The sequence below is a fragment of the Mus musculus genome, chromosome 1 (assembly GCF_000001635.26).
Source record: "Mus musculus strain C57BL/6J chromosome 1, GRCm38.p6 C57BL/6J".
NCBI classification, from domain to species: Eukaryota; Metazoa; Chordata; class Mammalia; order Rodentia; family Muridae; genus Mus; species Mus musculus.
The window spans coordinates 5,108,903-5,123,981 of NC_000067.6; the positions used below are offsets into that span (position 1 = coordinate 5,108,903).

Here is a 15,079-nt window from a genome sequence, read left to right on the forward strand (position 1 = left end):
ATTTCAGAAGCAATTAACTCGTGACACTAAAGACTGGCAGAGTTCTCATTGTAGTTTTCATTTCAGAAAAAGCTTAAGAGCAGTCTGTTATAAAAGAGCTTAATAATTACTAATATAATAATTCTTATAGGATCCTCATTAAGAATTAAATCATCAGTCTGTCTATATAGCATCACTACAAGACAGTGCGTCTTCATTCAAAGACTTGCTCAAAAGGGTGGGCTAATACCTAGTGATTGTTATATATTTTTAATAACAACAGGAAAAGCATATTAATAACAGGAATTTTTCCTCAGATGAAATCTTTTTAGCCTTGGCTAGAGAAGCAAATCTATCATTAACTTTAACAGTCCATGGTGGAACCATCTCAGAAAGATCACCTGGTAGATTTTAGCTTCTCCTTGATGGCTCCTGACAATTAACAATTGACTCAAGTTAGGTGGTGGAGCGGCTTCTATAGCTCCTGATTGGGTGTCCGTAAGGCTGGCTCAGGTTAGGTGGTGGGGCAGCTTCTATAGCTCCTGATTGGGTGTCCGTAAGGTTGGCTCAGGTTAGGTGGTGGAGCAGCTTCTATAGCTCCTGATTGGTGTCCGTAAGGCTGGCTCAGGTTAGGTGGTGGGGCAGCTCCTATAGCTCCTGATTGGGTGTCCGTAAGGCTGGCTCAGGTTAGGTGGTGGAGCAGCTTCTATAGCTCCTGATTGGTGTCCATAAGGCTGGCTCAGGTTAGGTAGTGGAGCAGCTTCTATAGCTCCTGATTGGTGTCCGTAAGGCTGGCTCAGGTTAGGTGGTGGGGCAGCTCCTATAGCTCCTGATTGGGTGTCCATAAGGCTGGCTCAGGTTAGGTGGTGGGGCAGCTCCTATAGCTCCTGATTGGGTGTCCGTAAGGCTGGCTCAGGTTAGGTGGTGGAGCGGCTTCTATAGCTCCTGATTGGTGTCCTAAGGCTGGCTCAGGTTAGGTGGTGGGGCAGCTTCTATAGCTCCTGATGGGTGTCCGTAAGGCTGGCTCAGGTTAGGTGGTGGAGCGGCTTCTATAGCTCTTGATTGGTGTCCGTAAGGCTGGCTCAGGTTAGGTGGTGGAGCAGCTTCTATAGCTCCTGATTGGGTGTCCGTAAGGCTGGCTCAGGTTAGGTGGTGGAGCGGCTTCTATAGCTCCTGATGGGTGTCCGTGAGGCTGGCTCAGGTTAGGTGGTGGAGCGGCTTCTATAGCTCCTGATTGGTGTCCGTAAGGCTGGCCCAGGTTAGGTGGTGGAGCGGCTTCTATAGCTCCTGATTGGTGTCCGTAAGGCTGGCTCAGGTTAGGTGGTGGGCGGCTTCTATAGCTCCTGATTGGGTGTCCGTAAGGCTGGCTCAGGTTAGGTGGTGGGGCAGCTTCTATAGCTCCTGATTGGTGTCCGTAAGGCTGGCTCAGGTCAGGTGGTGGGCGGCTTCTATAGCTCCTGATTGGTGTCTGTAAGGCTGGCTCAGGTCAGGTGGTGGGCGGCTTCTATAGCTCCTGATTGGTGTCTGTAAGGCTGGCTCAGGTTAGGTGGTGGGCGGCTTCTATAGCTCCTGATTGGTGTCTGTAAGGCTGGCTCAGGTTAGGTGGTGGGGCAGCTCCTATAGCTCCTGATTGGTGTCCGTAAGGCTGGCTCAGGTTAGGTGGTGGGGCAGCTCCTATAGCTCCTGATTGGTGTCCGTAAGGCTGGCCCAGGTCAGGTGGTGAGCTGCTTCTATAGCTCCTGATTGGTGTCTGTAAGGCTGGCTCAGGTCAGGTGGTGGGCGGCTTCTATAGCTCCTGATTGGTGTCTGTAAGGCTGGCTCAGGTTAGGTGGTGGGCGGCTTCTATAGCTCCTGATTGGTGTCTGTAAGGCTGGCTCAGGTTAGGTGGTGGGCGGCTTCTATAGCTCCTGATTGGTGTCTGTAAGGCTGGCTCAGGTCAGGTGGTGGGCGGCTTCTATAGCTCCTGATTGGTGTCTGTAAGGCTGGCTCAGGTTAGGTGGTGGAGCGGCTTCTATAGCTCCTGATTGGTGTCTGTAAGGCTGGCTCAGGTTAGGTGGTGGGCGGCTTCTATAGCTCCTGATTGGTGTCTGTAAGGCTGGCTCAGGTCAGGTGGTGGGCGGCTTCTATAGCTCCTGATTGGTGTCTGTAAGGCTGGCTCAGGTCAGGTGGTGGGCGGCTTCTATAGCTCCTGATTGGTGTCTGTAAGGCTGGCTCAGGTTAGGTGGTGGGCGGCTTCTATAGCTCCTGATTGGTGTCTGTAAGGCTGGCTCAGGTTAGGTGGTGGAGCGGCTTCTATAGCTCCTGATGGGTGTCCGTAAGGCTGGCTCAGGTTAGGTGGTGGAGCGGCTTCTATAGCTCCTGATGGGTGTCCGTAAGGCTGGCTCAGGTTAGGTGGTGGAGCGGCTTCTATAGCTCCTGATTGGTGTCCGTAAGGCTGGCTCAGGTTAGGTGGTGGAGCGGCTTCTATAGCTCCTGATTGGTGTCCGTAAGGCTGGCTCAGGTTAGGTGGTGGAGCGGCTTCTATAGCTCCTGATTGGTGTCCGTAAGGCTGGCTCAGGTTAGGTGGTGGGGCAGCTTCTATAGCTCCTGATGGGTGTCCGTAAGGCTGGCTCAGGTTAGGTGGTGGAGCGGCTTCTATAGCTCCTGATTGGTGTCCGTAAGGCTGGCTCAGGTTAGGTGGTGGAGCAGCTTCTATAGCTCCTGATTGGGTGTCCGTAAGGCTGGCTCAGGTTAGGTGGTGGAGCGGCTTCTATAGCTCCTGATTGGTGTCCGTAAGGCTGGCTCAGGTTAGGTGGTGGAGCGGCTTCTATAGCTCCTGATGGGTGTCCGTAAGGCTGGCTCAGGTTAGGTGGTGGAGCGGCTTCTATAGCTCCTGATTGGTGTCCGTAAGACTGGCCCAGGTTAGGTGGTGGAGCGGCTTCTATAGCTCCTGATTGGTGTCCGTAAGGCTGGCTCAGGTTAGGTGGTGGAGCAGCTTCTATAGCTCCTGATTGGTGTCCGTAAGGCTGGCTCAGGTTAGGTGGTGGGGCAGCTTCTATAGCTCCTGATTGGTGTCCGTAAGGCTGGCTCAGGTTAGGTGGTGGAGCAGCTTCTATAGCTCCTGATTGGTGTCCGTAAGGCTGGCTCAGGTTAGGTGGTGGGCGGCTTCTATAGCTCCTGATTGGTGTCCGTAAGGCTGGCTCAGGTTAGGTGGTGGAGCGGCTTCTATAGCTCCTGATTGGTGTCTGTAAGGCTGGCTCAGGTTAGGTGGTGGGCGGCTTCTATAGCTCCTGATTGGTGTCTGTAAGGCTGGCTCAGGTTAGGTGGTGGAGCAGCTTCTATAGCTCCTGATTGGTGTCCGTAAGGCTGGCTCAGGTTAGGTGGTGGAGCGGCTTCTATAGCTCCTGATGGGTGTCCGTAAGGCTGGCTCAGGTTAGGTGGTGGAGCGGCTTCTATAGCTCCTGATTGGTGTCCGTAAGGCTGGCTCAGGTTGGATGGTGGAGCAGCTTCTATAGCTCCTGATTGGTGTCCGTAAGGCTGGCTCAGGTTAGGTGGTGGAGCGGCTTCTATAGCTCCTGATTGGTGTCCTAAGGCTGGCTCAGGTTAGGTGGTGGGGCAGCTTCTATAGCTCCTGATGGGTGTCCGTAAGGCTGGCTCAGGTTAGGTGGTGGAGCGGCTTCTATAGCTCCTGATTGGTGTCCGTAAGGCTGGCTCAGGTTAGGTGGTGGAGCAGCTTCTATAGCTCCTGATTGGGTGTCCGTAAGGCTGGCTCAGGTTAGGTGGTGGAGCGGCTTCTATAGCTCCTGATTGGTGTCCGTAAGGCTGGCTCAGGTTAGGTGGTGGAGCGGCTTCTATAGCTCCTGATGGGTGTCCGTAAGGCTGGCTCAGGTTAGGTGGTGGAGCGGCTTCTATAGCTCCTGATTGGTGTCCGTAAGACTGGCCCAGGTTAGGTGGTGGAGCGGCTTCTATAGCTCCTGATTGGTGTCCGTAAGGCTGGCTCAGGTTAGGTGGTGGAGCAGCTTCTATAGCTCCTGATTGGTGTCCGTAAGGCTGGCTCAGGTTAGGTGGTGGGGCAGCTTCTATAGCTCCTGATTGGTGTCCGTAAGGCTGGCTCAGGTTAGGTGGTGGAGCAGCTTCTATAGCTCCTGATTGGTGTCCGTAAGGCTGGCTCAGGTTAGGTGGTGGGCGGCTTCTATAGCTCCTGATTGGTGTCCGTAAGGCTGGCTCAGGTTAGGTGGTGGAGCGGCTTCTATAGCTCCTGATTGGTGTCTGTAAGGCTGGCTCAGGTTAGGTGGTGGGCGGCTTCTATAGCTCCTGATTGGTGTCTGTAAGGCTGGCTCAGGTTAGGTGGTGGAGCAGCTTCTATAGCTCCTGATTGGTGTCCGTAAGGCTGGCTCAGGTTAGGTGGTGGAGCGGCTTCTATAGCTCCTGATGGGTGTCCGTAAGGCTGGCTCAGGTTAGGTGGTGGAGCGGCTTCTATAGCTCCTGATTGGTGTCCGTAAGGCTGGCTCAGGTTGGATGGTGGAGCAGCTTCTATAGCTCCTGATTGGTGTCCGTAAGGCTGGCTCAGGTTAGGTGGTGGAGCGGCTTCTATAGCTCCTGATTGGTGTCCTAAGGCTGGCTCAGGTTAGGTGGTGGGGCAGCTTCTATAGCTCCTGATGGGTGTCCGTAAGGCTGGCTCAGGTTAGGTGGTGGAGCGACTTCTATAGCTCTTGATTGGTGTCCGTAAGGCTGGCTCAGGTTAGGTGGTGGAGCAGCTTCTATAGCTCCTGATTGGGTGTCCGTAAGGCTGGCTCAGGTTAGGTGGTGGAGCGGCTTCTATAGCTCCTGATGGGTGTCCGTAAGGCTGGCTCAGGTTAGGTGGTGGAGCGGCTTCTATAGCTCCTGATGGGTGTCCGTAAGGCTGGCTCAGGTTAGGTGGTGGAGCGGCTTCTATAGCTCCTGATTGGTGTCCGTAAGGCTGGCTCAGGTTAGGTGGTGGAGCAGCTTCTATATCTCCTGATTGGTGTCCGTAAGGCTGGCTCAGGTTAGGTGGTGGAGCGGCTTCTATAGCTCCTGATTGGTGTCCGTAAGGCTGGCTCAGGTTAGGTGGTGGAGCGGCTTCTATAGCTCCTGATTGGTGTCCGTAAGGCTGGCTCAGGTTAGGTGGTGGAGCAGCTTCTATAGCTCCTGATTGGTGTCCGTAAGGCTGGCTCAGGTTAGGTGGTGGGGCAGCTCCTATAGCTCCTGATTGGTGTCCGTAAGGCTGGCTCAGGTTAGGTGGTGGAGCAGCTCCTATAGCTCCTGATTGGTGTCCGTAAGGCTGGCTCAGGTTAGGTGGTGGAGCGGCTTCTATAGCTCCTGATTGGTGTCTGTAAGGCTGGCTCAGGTTAGGTGGTGGAGCAGCTTCTATAGCTCCTGATTGGTGTCCGTAAGGCTGGCTCAGGTTAGGTGGTGGGCGGCTTCTATAGCTCCTGATTGGTGTCTGTAAGGCTGGCTCAGGTTAGGTGGTGGAGCAGCTTCTATAGCTCCTGATTGGTGTCCGTAAGGCTGGCTCAGGTTAGGTGGTGGAGCGGCTTCTATAGCTCCTGATTGGTGTCCGTAAGGCTGGCTCAGGTTAGGTGGTGGAGCAGCTTCTATAGCTCCTGATTGGTGTCCGTAAGGCTGGCTCAGGTTAGGTGGTGGAGCGGCTTCCTGGTTTGCTGCCCATGAGGCTGGTTTTCCCTGGATTGACTTGGACTTTCCCAGTTCTGGGAAACAGAAACTTTGGCCTAGTCTCCCAAACTGCTAGTTTTCATGAAGTCAGCCTCGCTTTGTCTATCACTGCCCTCTTGTAATACTGCCATAAAGGCATTGGCATAGGACTTTGCCAGGGTACGATAAATGATCACGTGCAGAAACTTAGTTTCCTTAAGCTGTTCACAAAAGTATAAGGAAGGAGAGGGTAAGCCTGTAGGAAAGGACTCTGAGTGGTGGAGAACAATGGGGCAAAACGTGTTTGTGTGTGAGTGTGTGTGTGTGTGTGTGTGTGTGTGTGAGAGAGAGAGAGAGAGAGAGAGAGAGAGAGAGAGAGAGAGAGGGAGAGAGAGAGAGAGAGAGAGGGAGAGAGAGGGAGAGGGAGACAAAGAGAGACAAAGAGAGACAAAGAGACACACAGACAGAAACAGAAACAGAGACAGATATCTTGCCAAAGCCATGAGCTTTTGGCTACAATGTAGATCAGCTTGGGGATGGTGGTGAGGTATTTGAAGTGGAGTGTGTCTCTAAGGAGTAGTCTCTATGGTTTTTATGGTTGTGTGATTTTTCTCTAGTAGTATTTATTGAATTGCCTTTCTGTAGGTTTTTTTTTTTTTTTTTTTTTTTTTTTGAGATAGGGTTTCTTTTTGTAGCCTGGAACTAGCTTTGTAGACCAGGCTAACCTTGAATACACAGAGATCCACCTGTCTCTGCCTCCTGAATGCAGGGATTATAGGCATGCACCATTGTCACCCAGCATCTTTTTGTAGGATTAAAAGTAAGACTGGTTGAATTGATTTACCTAAGGATTATTATTTTTTTAAAAAAATTTAAAATTTATACAAGAAACTAAAAGGTAATTTAATGTAAAGTAAAGGAGCAGATAGATGCTTTTCATTTTAATTGAAGGCAAGAGTTCAGTTGGGTGTAGTGGTGTACACCAGCATTTGGGAGGTAGATTAAGGCCAATCTAGTTAGTCTACATAGTGAGTTCTAGGATAGCTGTGACTACACAGAGAGACCCTGTCTCAAAACAAGAGTTGGGTCATTTGTATCCTGTCTGTCCTCAGTGGCATGGTCTGAGCATTGTGTATGAAAGAGTCCTGTAACCTGTAGGACCAGTTCTTTAATATGCTCATGCTGTATATGTAGTCAGGTTGTAACTGATGCTGTTGAGCCCATGCCGTCTTTGTGTACTGTGTGTACTGTCTAACTTAGCGCATAGCATGATGAACAGGCACACAAAAGACTTGGGTGAATGAAGACGTTTTTGTATCCAGAGAAAATAGAGTAAAATTAATAGAAGAGAAAAGATTCCTTTGTTGCATTTGTATCTAGATGTCTGAGATTCTCCCTAAACAAGATGGGATTTGCGTTCTTCTGTAAAAGCTTCTAACTGCTAATGTAATTGGAAAAATTCATATTTTTTCCATTGCAGAAAGCGAGATGAAAATTAATAATTTTGTCATTTGCTTGTGTTTGACTTTTGAGATAAGACTCCACTCTAGCCTAGGCTGGCCTGGAATGAAGAATTCAGTTCAGGCTGTTCACCCTCTTGTTTCAGTCTCTGAAGTACTGAGCTTATGGGCATGAGCTATGATATTCAGCTTCTGTTAATGTTGTATGTTAAATTATATCTGTGAGGATATTATCTGGCCACTACTATCTAGGAAGAAATAACGTTCCCTTTTCTTTATCTGTTTTTACCAAATATACGCATATCATTGTGTTTTATGTTTGACTGCTGTAAATTTCTTAGAGTGTTCAGCTCATATGTATTATTTAAATTAGAATACTAAGCTTAATAGTATTATATTTTAAGATTTACAAATTTTCATGATAACTGTGATTCCTTTAAATTTTTTATTTGTTCAATTATGAAGGCTAGAGCTTCAATTTTCTTTTGTCCACTTTCTAAAGACATAAATCTAATGTTAAATATTTAGACAAGAGTTTAGACCAGAAATTCGTACTAGCTGTGGTAAAATGGAAGGGCTTATGATGTCTAGAAGATATGATTTTCATTCATTTCAAGTTATAGATTTAAACACAGTTTTATGAAATACAGCTATTGAACTAAGTTTAAAAAAAATACATGTTGTCTTTTACCAATGTTATTTAGATTTTTTTTTCCAAGATGGGTTTCTCTGTATAGCCCTGGCTGTCCTGGAACTTGCTCTATAGACCAGGCTAGCTTCTGTTTCCTGAGTGCACGACTATGCCCAGCTTTAATTAGATCTTTTTTGTATTACATCCAAAGCCCAAGTTTCTTTGTATTTCTAGTTGTGTGCTGCATGGATTACTGCCTTCAACCCTGGTGGTGCCCTTGCAGGTGTTGTCCTCTTGATAGCAGTGTCCTTATAGCAGTGAAGAAACTGATGTCTACAGTAAAGGGTTATAAGGCTGAAAATTATTCAAGTATAGGCCTATCTTTTTATTTCTTTTTATTGTTTTGATTTTTTTTTATATTTGTGTAATTGCATAGAGCATTTTCTGTTTGTAGATTTTCTTTCCAAGATTTGTAAATGGCAAGGTGAAGTAAGTACTTATTAAACAATATCAGAGGTACAGTTACTTTGTTAATTAATTCCTCAAAATATATTATGTCATCCTGAATGTGTAGATTTATTTTGGGAAACAACAATCACCTTAATTTCTAAGAGGCAAAGATAAAAACAGATGCAGGAATTGACCTACTTTGGGTGCTCAAAATCTAACAAATTATAGTATAGACTCTTCCTATAGAAATGTGTGTGCTTGATCTCATGACTTAGAGTGCTTTTCATTCTAACACTGTACACTTTTCCTGTGTAGAGTTCTCAGTATGTGCAGTGTGTTGCTGGCTGTCTGCAGCTGATGCTCCGGGTCAATGAGTACCGGTTTGCCTGGGTAGAAGCAGATGGAGTGAACTGGTGAGTGAGTGCCCTTTACTTTTATTATAGAATGACATTTAAAAACATTTCTCCTTGACATTTTTCAAATAAGCTAATATATTTAATCATTTTAAAGAAGCATTCTATTATCTTCATGTCTGTTTAAAAATGGATTATATTATCTTTTTTAGACATCAATATCTATCAAACAGAACATCTCTCCCTATCCCTTGCTTTGCCCAGAGCGCCTACATAACTAACCTCTGGTGAGACCCTGAGGAGCTAGTTTGTAATAACCTTCCAGAACAGATCACAAATGTTCACTGCTCAAGAAGATGCAGCCCAAGAACTCATGGAAGAGAGAACATGAGGAGGATACACATAGACTCCTCAGAACTCAGCCATGCCTTTGTGCTTCATGGTCCAGTAGTGTATACTACCATGCAAGCTCAACAGATTAAAAATTTGTGAATTTTTATAAGAGGTTAAGTTAGCCTTTTAAGAACCTAATGCTGGACAAAACAAACTCTGGCACTGAGATAATAAGATAATTATAAAAGTATTTTGTGGCAAATGCAGGCAGAAATCAATAAGGAAAATAAAATAGCCACCAACGGACATTGTATGTCACCATTTGAAAGCCAATTAATTTCCTGCTTAGTGAGAATCTAAGTGCATTTAAAGCAGGTACTGTTCAGTTAGGAGAAGGGCATTGTTTCTCTTGTAAAATCTATATAGAATGCTCAGAACCAACAGTAGAGTTTGGTGAGGAATTAAAGTGACAGACTGTTACTCTAAATCCCCTCAGCAGACAGGTACATGCAGTTTCTTAGAGCGTTACTTTCACAAATTATTCAATCTTTATTGATTGACTTAATAAATTAGAATAGTTATTGCTGTTTTAATTCACAAATTTTTAATCTGTTGAGCTTGCTTGGTAGTATACACTGCTCTCAGCACTCAGTAGGCAGAGACAGCAGATCTCTAAAGGCCAGCCACAGATACAGTAATACCATTTCAATTTTTTTTTTTTTTACTATTTATTATTATTTAGCCCTCTGTCTAAATGCCTTTGTGCTTCATGGTCCAGTAGTGTATACTACCATGCAAACTAGACAAACTAGAGGTATTGAATAACTTCAAAGAAACAGTGTTTTCCTGTTCTTGCTCAAGACAGACATAATCTCAGCATGAAGTGGGGATGTGGGTCTAAAGTCTCACAAGTAACTGAGGTACTATTGACATTTGATAGCTAGTGGGAGAGACAGAGTCAGTTTTCTTCAATGATGTGATCCCTATCGATCGACCACACTCCAGGGCAGGCCCTGCTCCCAGTAATAGTTCGGGCAAAGCAAATTAGAGTTGATGTTTTTGTTTTTTTGTTTTTTACTTTTTATTTTTTAAAGGAAAATCAAAGTTAGGTGAGTTAGCTGACCTAAGCTAACTGGGACTATATCTGGGAGGAGTTGGGAATATGAATATGATCAAAATAACAGTGGATTAATTTCTCAAGGAATTAATGAAAATATTGCTTGCAGTTTTATTGTATTTTAACTTTATTGCGTGTGTGTATGTGTGTGTGTATGTATGTATTGCGTGTTCCACATGTGTTCCAAAGAGCATGTTCAGAGCTCAGAGGATAACCTATGAGAATTGGTTCTTTGCCTCTGGGGATTGAACTCAGGATTGGGCTTGGTGGCAAGTGCTTCTACCTGTTGAACCCTATCTTGTTGGCCCTGTGTTCTTGTTGAATAATATTACCTAGAAGTCTTTCATCTTGAATGTCAAATGGGTAAGGATACTGTGCTTCCTTCTTGTTATTATTTCAGTTTTATGTATTTATTTTTTAAATTTATAGATACACACACATAGACACATGTACACTATGCTTCCCTTTAGGGCTGAGTATTCTGGAATCTCTTGTTTTCTTCACTTTGGTTAATTGTAGGTCTCTGTCTTAATCTCCATATACAGCAAGCATCAAGCTTCTAAGCTGAGGGTTGAGAGGTGGATTAATGTATGGGTATAACGATAAGTCATTAGGAGTGGTTTAGTACTGTGTCCATTTCCCAGAATAGTAGTGGTAACTTCTTCCATAGGAACTATGTCTTGTGTAGTCTGATGGTGTTGGTGGGTATGGATTTTATTTTTTGGAGAGGGATTTGAGTAGTCTAGTCAGAGAGTGATTGGTTACTCCCATAACGTTCATGTCACTATTGCACTGGTAGACATCTTGCAAGGCCAGTCATTGTTATTACTTGCAGGGCTCACAGCTGGGTATGATTGATGACTCTCTGTTAGGTTGCATAGCACCTTTTAGCACTATGAAAACTAGCCAGTATGGATGTAGCTTCCAGCTTGATATTGCTATGTTATATGATTCAGGTATGTGGCATCTTCAGCAACAGGCTCATACTATCAAGTTATGGAGGGTTACCAAGAATATTGGCAATAGCCTATGATGTTTGAGGGTCCATGGAACCTCACTGGCTTTCAACTCCAAACAAAGAAGCCCATTCCTGCCCTGGGGTTTTTACTTTTGTGTGTATTAGGGACATTGCTGATCTATTATAGAATAGCTCAATTTTAATATTTTTATGTTAAATAAGTTCTTGAATTTGGTATGATATCTACATTCTCTTAGCTTTAAGGGCATGCTTTTTGTTTTGTTTTGTTTTGTTTTGTTTTTTGAGACAGGGTTTCTCTGTATAGCCCTGGCTGTCCTGGAACGCACTGTGTAGACCAGGCTGGCCTGGAACTCAGAAATCCACCTGCCTCTGCCTCCCAAGTGCTGGGATTAAAGGCGTGCGCCACCACGTAAAGGCATGCTTATAAAGCCAATTCCATCATTGTTAGAGAATAAGAAAGTATTACTCTTTGCTTTTTTCTTCTGTTAACTCACTGGAATGCCTTTTGTTAGTTGCTATTGTGTATGGAAAGTAAAACTTGAGTTCTCAGGTATGGTTATACTATACTGTGTTGGGGGATATAAGATTTATTATAGGGATTGCTAAAAATATACTGCTGGACCATGAAGCACAAAGGCATGGCTGAGTTCTGAGGAGTCTATGTGTATCCTCCTCATGTTCTCTCTTCCATGAGTTCTTGGGCTGCATCTTCTTGAGCAGTGAACATTTGTGATCTGTTCTGGAAGGTTATTACAAACTAGCTCCTCAGGGTCTCACCAGAGGTTAGTTATGTAGGCGCTCTGGGCTGATAGCATATTTCTTAGTTACTTTTACTGCAGTGATAAGACACCATGATCAAGATATCTTATAGGAGGAAGGGTGTATTTGGGCTTACAGTTCAGAGGGATGAGTCCACCACCTTCAAAAGTAGGCAGCATGGCAGTACTGTAGCAGCAGTTAACAACATACACCAGGACCTACAAGCAGGAAGCAGAGGCCCTGGAGATCTTAAGAGGCTTTTAAAACCCTAAAATATGCCTCGAGTGATAGACCTCCTCCAGCGGGGCCACACAACTCTTAATCCTTCCCATATAGGCACTGAGAACAAAGTATTCAGCCACAACACAGGAAACATTTCAGACTTCTAACTGGAAAGCCCTTACCTAAACCAGAATGCTGAGGGCTAAGTGGCTTCAAACAAGGGAAATTCATTTCTTATAGTTATGGAGGCTGGGAAATCCAAGATCAAGGCTCTATAAGATTTGGTGTTTGGTGAGCTGTAATTTCATATAATAGAAGGGCAAAGGGTCTCTCTTAGGCTTATTTATTTGATGCTTCTGAAGGCGTCCCATGTGTGACCTAATTTCCCCAAAGCTCTGTGCCACCATACTGTCAATTTGAGGATTATGATTTTAATTTATTAATTTGGGAGGGACACAGACTATCAGACCATAGTTGTAGCTGCCAAGCATAAACCATATGGTTTGTGCAAACTGGAAAGGTACTAAGACTGGCAGTCTCGGGTATAATGCTCTTTTCTGTACAGAGACCAAAGAAGTCTTTTACATTCCTAAAAGGTGCTGCAGTATTTGGGGCAGTAAAATTAGAAAAGATAATGATTTTATTATATCATATTTGTAAGGAATTTTATATGACTGTAGCTTTCATTTTTATAATTATATAATTGCAAATGAGTTATAATTAATAAGATATTAATATAATTAGTGAAATAATATCTATTAAGATGAAATAGCACAATGCCACTATAATTTCATAGTATGTTATAGGTTTATAAAATGTCTAGTTAGCCTATATTATTACTGCAAGGTACAGTGAGTTTTATTTTACTCAGCTAAAAGAAGATACCTTACCCCAAATAAGGGACCTGTAACAATGAATTAAAGTTACAAAATAGCAGCTTGTCTACAGATAGTATTTTTTTCTTATTCCACCGCGTGCCCCCTCCCCCTCAAATGACAAAAGTTGTTGCCTTGGATCCCTTTGGTATATAGAGGTAGATCAAATCTTGATATCATCATTATTAGTATTAAACAACTTGGAAGGACAGTTGACAGTATTAAGTGTTTTGTTCTCAGAAAGGAAATAACTTTATAATTTTTCTTTTGCAATGCAAGTTTCTGTTTCTTTTTGACGCTTTTCAAATTATAACCAGGAAAGATGTGAGGAGAAAAAAAAAAATCAAGTGTTGTCTGTTCAAAGACCTGGTCACTGATGACTAAAAGTACTCTACACTTTAATCAGCACATGGAGTTTTCTAGTTAAAACCACTGCATGCATGGTCTTCTGACTATCTGTATATAAGGACTGTCCTTCTCACTATGTTATGTTTGACTGGACTAGACATCTGAAGGTTAGCACTGATTTTATTTTATTTTTTATTTTTTTGCCTATTGATTTTAAGCTCCCCCCAACTCCTAAAGGATTCATCATTGTTGATGCCTAGTTCCTTGGAAACTTTTGTACATTGGTTTTAGCAGCTGTGTCCTTGCTCTGTGCTCCCCACAGCTCCAGTGATGACAATTAAATTTTTCTTAGAAGCTAATTGGATGTGAAGAATTAACTAGATATATATTTTCTAACTTTTCTTTTTTGAAACTAAAGCAAAAGATAGTACCATCCCTAGGTCTGGGTTTAGGATCACAGAAACTCACATGCTTGCAGAACTGAGTAACGTTCCTCTGATACTGGTGTCTGTGATTTCTATTTTTTTTTTAGTTTAATTTTATTTGTAATTCAGTTTTTACACTCCATATTCCATTCCCTGCCCCTCCCCATCTACCATCCTACTGCTCCACATCCGACACCTCCTCCCCACCCCACCCCGTCTCCACGTGGATCCCCCCCCCCACCTGATCTCTAAACTCCCTGGGGCCCCCAGTCTCTTGAGGGTTAGGTGCTTCATCACTGAATAACACAGACCGAGAAATCCTCTACTGTATGCATGTTGGGGGCCTCATATCAGCTGGTGTATGCTGCCTGTTGGATTTCTGAGGAAGAACCTTATGCAGAGACCCAGTCCTCTTGAGTAGGGGCACACATGGCTAGTGATGGTGCCTCTGAGTCTGTTCAAGGAGACCTAGTCTGTTAGACCTGAAACACTGCATCTGAATTGGGTACTGCCATGGGAAAGATGGGCTACCTTGTGAAGAAGTATTGGCTAAGGTGATGCTCATTGCGAGTACCTTTTGTCTATGGTTATAGTCAGCATCTAGCTCCCTTTCCTAGAACCTAGAATCTAACTAGCTGGTACCTAGGGCATCAGAAAAGCAAAGTGTAGGAAGCTTGACTTAGTTACTAGAAGAGAGCAAAGGTATCAGGCAGTGATCAGGATGTTGATACTATAAAAACAGAATTTTGCAGCAGTTGAAATACTGATAGTATTTAATATAAACAAGTTTTTAATGTAACAGACTAAACTGAAAAGAGCTTCTCTAGGCAGAAGAAATAATGCATGAGAAACTTAGGAATCATCCAATAAACTCAGAAGTATATACAAATCACAAAACTATAGAATCGTCACAGATATATGCTGCTAAGTTAATAATTGCTAGATTTTAAAAACTCAAGAATTTTATTAGAACAACATTAGATTAAAAGAAAAAAATAAAGTACAAATGACTTTCCTTCCTCACCATTTTCTCATCTTGACATCTTGGGATAGTATGATTCACTTTTTCAAACTGACAAATCAGTATTTGCTAAAAGCTATGTAGTTTTTATGGGGGCACTGTGTTGGAAATTCTATGGATTTTATGTCTCTTTAGTTCCCAGTGGTCATTTTATTTGCCTTATCTGGTGACTTCTGCTCTTTGTGGAATGTAGAAATTCCTCAGGGATATTTAGGTGGTTTTTTTTTTTGTTGTTGTTGTTTGTTTGTTTCTTTTATAAATTCTCTCCTTCACAGTAATGGGACAGCCCCTTTCATTTTAAGGGAATGTTCTCAGTTTTCCAGAAGTTTTTGACATTTTTCTGATCCCCAAATTCTTTGGCTGGCTATATTTTCCAAAAGTTACCACCTTATTTTTCTGGAATTTTTTTTTTTAATTTAAAAATTCTTCCCTTTGTTGTCTAAACTCAAAACATTGATATAAAAATCACAAAGAC

At 43.8% G+C, this 15,079-nt stretch overlaps 1 protein-coding gene across 13 annotated transcripts in view; it reads left to right on the plus strand.

Moving 5' to 3' along the window:
- Atp6v1h (ATPase, H+ transporting, lysosomal V1 subunit H) overlaps window positions 1-15,079 on the plus strand; it is an 80,236-nt gene that overhangs the window by 25,925 nt on the left and 39,232 nt on the right. For 8 of the 13 annotated variants that reach the window (XM_030255224.1, XM_030255279.1, XM_006495433.3 and 5 more), the window contains one exon: window positions 8,488-8,585. In XM_030255224.1, coding sequence (XP_030111084.1) covers window positions 8,488-8,585 — 98 coding nt within the window. The other 5 variants (XM_006495437.3, XM_011238336.3, XM_006495439.3 and 2 more) reach the window with 5 other exon arrangements.